Consider the following 12,691-nt stretch of genomic DNA (forward strand, 5'->3'; position numbering starts at 1 on the left):
GGTACTTATGCACAAAGCGTTGTACGAAGCAGATTACACACATGTGCCATACATGGCACATGTGTCAACTTGCCCAATTTCAATGTGCCACCAAATTACTTCCATTGTCAGAAACCACTTTGCCGATCTCCAGTTGGTGCGGAGTGAGCCACTGATCCACCTGTGCGTTCAGGGCGGACAGGAGTGCTGGTCCGGTGTGACTCTCTGCTTTCAGGCAAGTCAACCCCAAGACGGCGTGACACTGCTGTATCTGGGATGTGGAATAGTACCTGGGGAGCTGGGGGGGTGCCGTTGATGTGGAGCAAGATGCAGCAGCAGAAGAGGACTCAGCCGAGGAGGTTATGGAAGAGGATGGAGTAGGAGGAGTAGAGGAGGTGGCAGCAGGCCTGCCTGCAAGTCGTGGCGGTGTCACCAACTCCTCTGCAGAGCCACGCATTCCATGCTTGGCAGCCGTCAGCAGGTTTACCCAATGTGCAGTGTAGGTGATATACCTGCCCTGACCATGCTTTGCAGACCAGCTATCAGTGGTCAGATGGACCCTTGCCCCAACACTGTGTGCCAGACATGCCATTACTTCCTTTCGCACAATCGAGTACAGGTTGGGGATTGCCTTTTGTGCAAAGAAATTTCGGCCGGGTACCTTCCACTGCGGTGTCCCAATAGCTACAAATTTTTTGAACGCCTCAGACTCCACCAGCTGGTGGGCTAAGAGTTCAGACAAGCCAGCTGTCAGACGCCGTGCAAGGGGGTGACTTTGTGACATTGGCTTCTTACGCTCAAACATGTCCTTGACAGACACCTGACTGTGGGCAGATGAGCTGGAACTGCTCCGGAAGAGAGACAGAGTGGCGGATGGTTGAGAGGGGTCAAGGAGGACAGCAGTGGTTGACGTGGCTGAAGATGCTGGATCAGGAGGAGGATGGCGGCTTTGAGTTTGTGTGCTGCTTCTACTCATGTGTTGATCCCATAGGCATTTGTGGTGTGCGATCATGTGCCTTCGCAAAGCAGTTGTACCTAGGTGGGTGTTGGACTTCCCACAACTCAGTTTCTTTTGGCACAGGTTGCAAATGGCATCGCTGTTGTCAGGCAGACACACACAAAAATGCCACACTGCTGAGCTCTGCGATGACGGAATTCTGGTGGTGGCAACAGCATGCATTGATTGGCGTGCTGTCTGGCTGACCCCGGGTGCCGATGCATGCTGTCTGACTGTGCCACTAGCTCCTTGCGACGACCTCCCCCTGCTTCCAACTCGTCCCCTCCTCCTCCTCTCTGTCTCCCCATCTGAACTTTCCCCCTGTTCTTCTTCTCTTCTAGCGGGCACCCACGTGACATCCACGGACACATCGTCATCATCAACCGCTTCACTTGTATCTGACAAATCAACAAAGGAAGCAGCAGCAGGTACAACATCATCATCATCATCACACCGTACGTCCATGTCTGTAATGCTGCCTGACTGAGACATATCACTGTTATCTACATCCTCTGTGAATGATGGTTGCGCATCACTCATTTCTTCCAACTAATGTGTAAATAACTCCTCTGACAGATCAAGTGAAGCGGCTGTGGTGCTAGTGTTGGTGGTGGCGGCAGGCAGGCGAGTGGTAACTTGAGAGGTGCCCGAAGATAAGCTGGAGGAGGATGGTGCGTCAAGGTTCGGAGCGGAAGCTATAGAAGATTGGGTGTCCCGTGTTAAAAAGTCAACTATGTCCTCAGAACTTTTCGAGTTCATGGGACGTGGCCTCTGAACACTGGGCATTATTCTAGGGCCAAAGGGAATCACAGCACCACGACCACAACGGCACCTGCGGGGTGGCCTGCCTCTGCCTGTCATTTTTTTTTAAATGTACACTTACACTACTATTAAACAAGATATGAGTGGTGGCACTGGGCAAGTGGGCACAGTATACGCTGTGAGCCTGAAACAAAAAAGCAGACTGATGTTTCACAGTCCAAAAAGTTCTTATTTTTTTAAATGTACACTTACACTACTATTAAACAAGATATGAGTTGTGGCACTGGGCAAGTGGGCCCAGTATAAGCTGTGAGCCTGACACAAAAAAGCAGACTGATGTTTCACAGTCCAACATTTTTTTTTTTTTTTTTAAATGTACACTTACACTACTATTAAACAAGATATGAGTGGTGGCACTGAGCAAGTGGGCACAGTATACGCTGTGAGCCTGACACAAAAAAGCAGACTGATGTTTCACAGTCCAAAAAGTTTTTATTTTTTTAAATGTACACTTACACTACTATTAAACAAGATATGAGTGGTGACACTGGGCAAGTGGGCACAGTATACGCTGTGAGCCTGACACAAAAAAGCAGACTGATGTTTCACAGTCCAAAAAGTGTTTTTTTTTTTAAATGTACACTTACACTACTATTAAACAAGATATGAGTGGTGGCACTGGGCAAGTGGGCCTGGCACACACGCTGGCAGGCAGACAACTGCAATTAGATTACAAAAGCAGACTGATTTTTCACAGTCAAAAAGTTTTTTTTTTAAAATTTACACTACTGTTACACCAGATATGAGTGGTGGCACTGGGCAAGTGGGCCTGGCACACACGCTGGCAGGCAGGCAACTGCAATTAGATTACACAAGCAGACTGATGTTTCAAAGTCAAATTTTTTTTTTTTTAAATTTACACTACTGTTACACCAGATATGAGTGGTGGCACTGGGCAAGTGGGCACAGTATATGCTGTGAGCCTGGCACACACGCTGGCAGGCAGGCAACTGCAATTAGATTACACTAGCAGACTGATGTTTCTCAGTCAAAAAAGTTTTTTTTTTTTAAATTTACACTACTGTTACACCAGATATGAGTGGTGGCACTGGGCAAGTGGGCCTGGCACACACGCTGGCAGGCAGGCAACTGCAATTAGATTACACAAGCAGACTGATTTTTCACAGTCAAAAAGTTTAAATGTACACTTACACTACTATTAAACAAGATATGAGTGGTGACACTGGGCAAGTGGGCACAGTATACGCTGTGAGCCTGACACAAAAAAGCAGACTGATGTTTCACAGTCCAAAAAGTGTTTTTTTTTTTAAATGTACACTTACACTACTATTAAACAAGATATGAGTGGTGGCACTGGGCAAGTGGGCCTGGCACACACGCTGGCAGGCAGACAACTGCAATTAGATTACAAAAGCAGACTGATTTTTCACAGTCAAAAAGTTTTTTTTTTTAAATTTACACTACTGTTACACCAGATATGAGTGGTGGCACTGGGCAAGTGGGCCTGGCACACACGCTGGCAGGCAGGCAACTGCAATTAGATTACACAAGCAGACTGATGTTTCAAAGTCAAATTTTTTTTTTTTTAAATTTACACTACTGTTACACCAGATATGAGTGGTGGCACTGGGCAAGTGGGCACAGTATATGCTGTGAGCCTGGCACACACGCTGGCAGGCAGGCAACTGCAATTAGATTACACTAGCAGACTGATGTTTCTCAGTCAAAAAAGTTTTTTTTTTTTAAATTTACACTACTGTTACACCAGATATGAGTGGTGGCACTGGGCAAGTGGGCCTGGCACACACGCTGGCAGGCAGGCAACTGCAATTAGATTACACAAGCAGACTGATTTTTCACAGTCAAAAAGTTTTTTTTTTTAAATTTACACTACTGTTACACCAGATATGAGTGGTGGCACTGGGCAAGTGGGCCTGGCACACACGCTGGCAGGCAGGCAACTGCAATTAGATTACACAAGCAGACTGATTTTTCACAGTCAAAAAGTTTTTTTTTTTAAATTTACACTACTGTTACACCAGATATGAGTGGTGGCACTGGGCAAGTGGGCCTGGCACACACGCTGGCAGGCAGGCAACTGCAATTACATTACACTAGCAGACTGATGTTTCACAGTCAAAAAAGTTTTTTTTTTTTAAATTTACACTACTGTTACACCAGATATGAGTGGTGACACTGGGCAAATGGGCACAGTATACGCTGTGAGCCTGGCAAACATGCTGGCAGGCAGGCAACTGCAATTAGTTTACACTAGCAGACTGATGTTTCACAGTCAAAATTTTTTTTTTTTTAAATTTACACTACTGTTACACCAGATATGAGTGGTGGCACTGGGCAAGTGGCTTGGCAGGCAGGCAACTGCAATTAGATTACACAGGAAAATAAATAAATGATGTTCTAGCCCTAAAAAGGGCTTTTTGGGGTGCTGTCCTTACAGCAGAGATCAGATGAGTCCTTCAGGACTGTAGTGGACACTGAATACACTAGCCTAGCTATCAATTTCCCTATTAAATCACCAGCAGCTACACTGTCTCTCCTCTCACTAACAATGCAGCTTCTGAATGAATCTAAAATGGCTGCTGCCCAGGAGCTGGGAGGGTCTGGGAGGGAGGGTCTGCTGCTTATTGGCTGGAATGTGTCTGCAGACTGTGAGATACAGGGTCAAAGTTTACTCAATAATGATCGCGATCGCGAACATGCTATGTTCGCTGGGAACTATTTGCCGGCAAACTATTTGCGACATCACTAGAACTGTTACCTTGGGCAGAGTTTGCTCGTAATAGTGATATTAATGCTTCCTATAAGTTATCCCCGTTCTTGGCGAATTATGGGTTTCAACCATCCTTGTTGCCCGATTCATTCATGTCTCAGGGTATTCCGGCTTTGGAGGAACATCTCCGGCAACTCCGTTTAACATGGGTGCAGATTCAGGATTGCCTTCATCGTTCTATGCAGCGCCAAAAGTTCCAGGCTGATCGTAGGCGTCTGCCCGTGCCTTCCTACCAGGTTGGTGAGAGAGTTTGGCTGTCCTCCCGCAACTTGAATCTCCGTGTGTCTTCCAATAAACTGGCTCCCAATTATGTTGGTCCTTTTCGAATACTCCGACGGGTCAATCCTGTAGCCTACGCTCTTAACCTTCCTCCTGTAATGCGCATCTCCAATGTTTTTCATGTCTCCCTCTTGAAACCATTGGTTTGTAATCGGTTTACCACTGTGTTGCCTCGTCCCCATCCTATCTTTGTTGACAACCATGAGGAGTATGAGGTCAGCAGCATTGTTGACTCTCGTATGTCCAGGGGCAGCGTACAATATTTGTTTCACTGGAGGGGCTATGGTCCGGAGGAGCGTTCATGGGTTCCCTCCTCTGATGTTCATGCTCCCACCCTCCTCAGTGCCTTCCATGCCCATTTCCCAAATAGGCCTTTTGTCCTCCTGCGGGGGAGGGATCGTTGATGGGAGGGTACTGTCAGGATTTTTTCCCTGTTTTGTTTGCCATGTGTTGCTGGCAGCCATTTTACTGACCTATCTTGCTGACTCTGGTGCATACTGTGTGATGCTGCTCATTTCCTGCACTTCCTTTTATGGCCAGACTGGTGTACATCATGCGTGTGAGACAGGATGCAGTCTCAGAATTGTGATGTCATCACTTATTATTTAAAGGGCCTCTGTTCAATATGCTTTGCCCTTGCATTGTCTCAGACCTGTTTGTGAGAGCTCCTGTGTATTACCTGGCTGTCTGACGTCCCTCCTGGTTCCTGATCCCTGACTTGTTCCTGAGTCTGCTGTTCTCCTTGTTCCTGATTCCGGCTCGTCTGACTACTCGCTTTGGCTCCTGACTCGGCTCGTCTGACTACCAGCTCTGGCTTTGATTCCTGGCTTGTTATTTGACATGTGGACTTTTTATTATTTTTTGCTATTAATAAAAGTGTGATTATTTTTGCACTTCTCGTCTCAGTCTGATTCCTGGCACCCTGACAGTAACTGCCAGAAACAAGAAATAAGCATTACTTGCTGCTTGCAATTCAAATGAGTACTTTGCCTGGATTGACGTTTATTTATAATAAATTCTTGTTGCATTTACAAATGGAATGTAAGCTAGCCTTTTTCAAGCAAATCAAACCTTACAATGGATGTTATCCAAATTTATTTCATAATGTTTCATAGGATATATAGTAAAAGAGTATATGTAAGCTTCTCTGGGGTCACCTTTGTTCAGAAACAGCAGACATACATGTTTTTGGCAATTAGAAGGTTGCTAATTGCAGCTATGCACCACACTTCTAAAATTGGGCCGGTAGTGAAGGGGTTAATGAGGTAGCTTGTTCATTTTAGCTGTAATGTTGAGATTACTCTCCCACCTGACCTTCCCACTACCTGAACCCTCCCAAACAGCTCCTGTCCCTCCCTCACACCCCCTGGCCACCACCACCTTAGGTACTGGCAGACAGTCTTCCATTATTCAATTTAGGGGCAGTATTTATTTATTTTATTTTCTGTAGTGTAGGGAATCCTTCTCTCCTATCCACTTCCCTGATCCCCCAAACAGCTCTCTAATCCTCCGCCTCTCACTAAGTGCCACCAATTTACGTACTGGCAGCTGCCCAGTTTTTAGGGTTTTTCTGTAGTGTAGTGATCCCCTCACCTGTCCTCCAAAACCGATTGTATGGGGGACCTGCACCCATCTCCCTCTCCCATTTCCATAGAGTAGGGAACCTGCTGCCTCCCTCCTTCCCTCCCACACCACCACAGAGTGTCACTGTTTAAATCGGGATCTTAAATGTAGTAGCTACATCCAATAGGCAGAAGAGGTTAAAGTGATGGTAAACTTAAAATCAGGTTGGTCCGGAAGCGATATTCTAGAGGGATCATTTGTAGTGAAAATGCGCTGCAACTACTTCTTAATCTAGCCTTGCTATTTTGATACCCCACACTCTAGACATCAACTTTTTTACTCTAATTCTCAAAAAAAAAAAAGATCATGATAATTTTGTTACTGTAATTAAAAAGAAAAGTATATATATTCTTGAAAATCATATATTAATACAAAAACTCTAATTCCTTACTTCCATCCATGGGTTAATTTTCCAATCGACACATGGTTCACTATTACAGCTGACATTAGTGATTGGAATTTTCATCCAATCACATCTATCTTCCCTTGGACAGATTACAGATCTTTGTCTAATACCACTTCCACAAGTCTTTGAACACTGAAAAAAAAAATTAAAATTAAGATAAATAGTAATAAAAACAGCATCTAATATACTACTATATGCAAAAAAAAAAAGTTGGGCATCAACTATACATAGTAAAGATAACATAATTTATGTAAGAACTTACCTGATAAATTCACTTCTTTCATATTAGCAAGAGTCCATGAGCTAGTGACGTATAAGATATACATTCCTACCAGGAGGGGCAAAGTTTCCCAAACCTTAAAATGCCTATAAATACACCCCTCACCACACCCACAAATCAGTTTAACGAATAGCCAAGAAGTGGGGTGATAAGAAAAAAGTGTGAAAGCATAAAAAATAAGGAATTGGAATAATTGTGCTTTATACAAAAAAATCATAACCACCACAAAAAAAAAAAGGGTGGGCCTCATGGACTCTTGCTAATATGAAAGAAATGAATTTATCAGGTAAGTTCTTACATAAATTATGTTTTCTTTCATGTAATTAGCAAGAGTCCATGAGCTAGTGACGTATGGGATAATGACTACCCAAGATGTGGATCTTTCCACGCAAGAGTCACTAGAGAGGAAGGGATAAAATAAAGACAGCCAATTCCTGCTGAAAATAATCCACACCCAAAATAAAGTTTAATGAAAACATAAGCAGAAGATTCAAACTGAAACCACTGCCTGAAGTACTTTTCTACCAAAAACTGCTTCAGAAGAAGAAAACACATCAAAATGGTAGAATTTAGTAAAAGTATGCAAAGAGGACCAAGTTGCTGCTTTGCAAATCTGATCAACCGAAGCTTCATTCCTAAACGCCCAGGAAGTAGAAACTGACCTAGTAGAATGAGCTGTAATCCTTCGAGGCGGAGTTTTACCCGACTCGACATAGACATGATGAAATAAAGATTTCAACCAAGATGCCAAAGAAATGGCAGAAGCTTTCTGGCCTTTTCTAGAACCGGAAAAGATGACAAATAGACTAGAAGTCTTTCGGAAAGACTTAGTAGCTTCAACATAATAATACAAAGCTCTAACAGCATCCACAGAATGCAATGATTTCTCCTTAGAATTCATAGGATTAGGACATAATGAAGGAACCACAATTTCTCTACTAATGTTGTTAGAATTCACAATCTTAGGTAAAAAAATCAAAAGAAGTTTGCAGCACCACCTTATCCTGATGAAAAATCAGAAAAGGAGACTCACAAGAAAGAGTAGATAATTCAGAGACTCTTCTGGCAGAAGAGATGGCCTGTCAGGATTTAAGTCTTGCCGTATCCTGTAAGGCAAGGAATTTATTTTTAAGAACCTCAACTGCTGAGTTAAAAGAAATAAACTTAAAATACTATGTGTGTTGTTCAAAGAATACTGGGATTTATCATTAATTACTATCAGAGTAAAAGATAGTCCCAGACATCATAGTTCAGTTATTAGCAGGGGTTAATGGTGATTACACTACAGCTGCCACCTGTGAGTAAACACTAAACAATTGCAGCAGTGTAACACATAGAAACCCCAGTATGGATACATAGAAAAATATAATTACAAACTAGTTTGGAATTTCAGTAGTACAGGCAATAAAAAGAGATCAGGCAAAAAGCTAAATAATAAGTAACTAACTTTAGTGAGTATTTTAAGATAGCTAATTAAAGTTGGCTCAGATAGATTTAGCAATTGCAAATATATATGATAAACAAGAGTCTGGTATGCTCATATATGATTTGAGTCACAGGAGAGTGAATGTTAAGAGCAGGTCTTACTTGAGAAATTATTAGAGGGTCCGCAGGAATTAGGAGCTTGCAAGTCCTGGCAGTCTGGGAGACAGTGCAGCTGAACTGTGTGTTGCTGCTGTGTGAAGCAGGATGGCGTGTGACGTCACAGCTCTGTGAAATCCGGAACTGACAGGCAAAAGAGGCAGACACAGTTTGCAGAGAAGATAGGCTTGGCTGTAGCAGTCCTATAGCATAAGACTCCAATACTAAGCAACTAGGAGAGTGTGATAAGGAGTTATATAGGGCTGAAGCAGGATAGACACTCCCATATTTAAAGGGACATGACATGACACCCCCCTCAAGGAGCAGCTCCGCGGCTCATGGATGCGGGCGATCAGGATTCCGCTGATGGAACCTAGAGATCAACCGGGGAGCAGAAATGTTAGCTGCGGGTTCCCAGGAATCTTCGTCAGGAGAATACCCCTTCCACCTGACAAGGTATTGAAGAGTACCTCTCATCTGTCTGGAGTCCAATATGTCTTGGACCTCGTATTCTGTATCAGGGTCCACAGTTACTGGAGTAAGTGATACTTGGTCAGGAGGTGATCTAAGGGCTCGATACGGTTTCAGTAAGGAAACATGGAAGGTAGGGTGTACACGTATTGTAGGTGGTAACCTTAATCTCATAGCGTTCTCATTTATGATGCGATCTATTGGATACGGCCCAACGTAGAGGACCGACAATTTCTTAGAAGGAGTGGTTAACTTCAGATGTTTCGTGGAGAGCCAAACTAGATCCCCAACGGAATACTTTGGTGCAGGAGTTCTCCTCTTGTCATAATGTAGCTTGTGTATTCGCTTAGCATCATCAATAGCAGAGCGGACAGATGAGAAATTAGTTGCAATGTCATTAGTAGTCTGTGTGACAGATGGAGATGAAGAGTAGATGTCAGGTAGAAGATGGAAAGTGGGATGGAATCCATAATTAACAAAAAACGGAGTGAGCTTGGTAGTAGAGTGTACTGTGTTGTTATAAGTAAACTCTGCGTAAGGAAGAAAAGATGACCATTTATGTTGCTGATCACAACAGAATCCTCTGAGAAACTGCTCCAACCATTGGTTGCATCTCTCGGTCTGCCCATTTGTCTGAGGGTGGTAAGCTGTAGACAATCTTTTCTCTATTTGAAAAGCCTTGCAGAATTCCAGCCAAAACTTACTTGTGAATTGGGTTCCCCGATCTGTTAGAATAGTCTTAGGTAATCCATGATGTTTAAAAACATGAGTGAGCAGTAATTGTAAGGTTTCTGCAGCAGTGGGTAACTTCCGATATGGTATAAAATGACACATCTTACTGAACAAGTCTACCACAACAAGGATTGTGGTATCAGTTCCTGAGCGTGGTAAATCCACTATATAATCCAAGGCGATTTCTTCCCAAGGTCTACTTGGTGTTGCTACTGGCATAAGTAATCCATAGTGAGGCCGTTTGCTTCTTTTAGATAAGGTACAAACTCCACAGGAAGAGATATAATCTGAGATATCCTTATGCATTGTTGGCCACCAGAAAGATCTATTAGCTAAATCTTGTGTTTTACGAAGGCCCGTATGCCCTGCTAGAGGTGCATCATGTATAGCGTGTAAAACCAACTGCCTGGTGGATGGGGGAATATATAACTTGTCTTGATGATAATGTAAACCATCTGAGCCCCGTTGCATAACAGTTAGTGGTTTAGTAATATCTTTCTCTTGTTCTTCCTTAAGGAATGATGTGGAATCAAATGAAAAGGCAATGAACTTTTCTGTTGGAATGACAGTATCCTTACTAAGTAGGTTTGGTGGTTTCTTGTATTGTCTTGATAAGGCATCAGCCTTGCCATTCCGTGAGGAGGGTCTGTATGTGATAAGAAAATTGAACCTGGAAAAATATAAATTCCACCTTACTTGTCGTGCGGTGAGAGTCTTGGTGGATTGGAGGAATTGAAGGTTTCGGTGATCCGTGAAAATAATGATAGGCAGAATGGTACCTTCCAACAAGTGTCGCCAATGTTCAAGGGAGACCTTGATTGCCAACAGCTCTTTATCCCCAATGGGGTAATGTATTTCAGATGGAGTCATGATACGAGAGTAGAAGGCAACTGGATGTAACGGTTTCTTGAGAGAGAGTCTCTGTGATAGAATGGCGCCCACAGCATAATCCGAGGCATCGACCTCTAATATATATTGTAGTTCAGGATCTGGTATACTAAGAATAGGTGCAGAGGTAAACTGTGCTTTAAACAATTCAAAAGTCTTTTGACTATCTGGGGTCCAACGAAATGGAACATTTGCTTTAGTGAGGTTTGTTAATGGTCTTGATAAGGAGGCAAAATTTTTGATGAATTTCCGGTAGAAATTGGCGAACCCCATGAATCTTTGAATGTCTTTTTTACATTCAGGGGTAGGCCAATTCTTAACAGCATCTATCTTGTTATCCTCCATGCTAATGCCCGAAGCACTGATGCAATAACCAAGGAAAGTTATGCTATTGGAGTTGAAGATGCACTTCTCAGCCTTGGCATATAAGGAGTTGCTTCTCAATCTGCTAAGGACTTGTCTGACATGTGATATATGTTCAGGTAGGGTCTTAGAATAGATTAATATGTCATCCAAGTAAATAACAAGATAGACATCCAGGATATCCTTAAAGATATCATTTATCAAATACTGGAATGTCGCGGGAGCATTACAGAGTCCGAATGGCATGACGGTGTATTCAAACAACCCGTAACGGGTGCGGAACGCCGTCAGCCATTCGTCTCCAGATCTTACTCGAATTAAATTATAGGCTCCTCTAAGGTCAAGCTTGGTAAAGAATTTAGCTCCCTGTAGTCTCTCAATAAGCTCCGGAATCAGTGGGAGAGGATAACGATTCTTTACTGTCCTTTTATTTAGTTGTCTATAATCGATTATTGGGCGTAAAGATCCGTCTTTGTTTTTTACAAAGAACATCCCCGCACCTGCTGGGGATGTAGAAGGACGGATAAAGCCTTTCCTTAGGTTATCATCAAGGTATGTTTTCAAGTGGTCTAGTTCAGGTTTTGACAATGGAAAGATGTGTCCATAAGGGATATCTGATCCTGGGAGGAGCTCAATAGGACAGTCATACTTCCTATGTGGAGGAAGTTTTTCTGACTCTTTTTTACTAAAAACGTCATTGAAGTCAGCATATTCTTGAGGTATGTCTAATTCTAAAGGTTTCTCTATAGTATGCAGTATGAGTGGTGGGAAACAAGTTGTCTTACAGTAGTGAGAGTTAAAACAAATGGAGAATGGTGACCAGACTATACAGGGGTTGTGTAGTGATAGCCAGTTTAACCCTAGAATGATGGGTACAATGGGGGATGAAATGACATCAAAAGTTTGAAATTCCCTATGATGGTCTTGTGTCACTACAAGTAAAGGTACAGTTTCATACATTACGGGGCCTGAGGCCATATTATTACCATCAATAACTCGCAAATACACAGGAGTCTGCTTTTTCACCAAAGGTATTTTATTATCCTTAGTATATTGTACATCAATATAGTTTGCAGTTGCTCCTGAATCAATGATTCCACTGGCGTTGAGGCGACATTGGTCCCACTGTAAAAGAAGTGGGAATTTATGGTAGGTTGTAGCAGAGGTATAACTACCTAAACATTCAGTATGTGACATTGTCTTACCACGGCTCTGTCGCTGAAGCGCAGGACAGTCCTTAACCCCATGGTCCTCTGCTGCACAATACATGCAGAGATTTTGTCTGCGGCGTCTTAGTTTCTCCTGTGCTGTAAGCGGTCCTTTCACAAACCCAATGTCCATAGGCTCAGTGGGGGGCTTTATTGGTGGTATGTGTGCAGGGGTGTGGGTATGACGTTTTTGAGTGGTGTCCTGGTAAGACCTTTCCTGTTGCCTTTCCCTAAGGCGTCTATCAATAGTGATACTGAGATTTATTAATTCTTCTAAGGTGGGGGGAAGGTCAACTCGAGATAACTCATC

General features: G+C 43.1%; 1 protein-coding gene across 1 annotated transcript in view; it reads right to left on the reverse strand.

The window, feature by feature from the left end:
* The window catches only part of ADAMTS12 (ADAM metallopeptidase with thrombospondin type 1 motif 12), a 1,263,798-nt gene that overhangs the window by 68,931 nt on the left and 1,182,176 nt on the right, over positions 1–12,691 (reverse strand). The window contains exon 22 of the mRNA XM_053701185.1: positions 6,844–6,990. Within this exon, the coding sequence (XP_053557160.1) occupies positions 6,844–6,990 (147 nt within the window). The remainder of the gene's footprint in view (positions 1–6,843; positions 6,991–12,691) is intronic.

Source organism: Bombina bombina, chromosome 2 (genome assembly GCF_027579735.1).
Source record: "Bombina bombina isolate aBomBom1 chromosome 2, aBomBom1.pri, whole genome shotgun sequence".
NCBI lineage: Eukaryota > Metazoa > Chordata > Amphibia > Anura > Bombinatoridae > Bombina > Bombina bombina.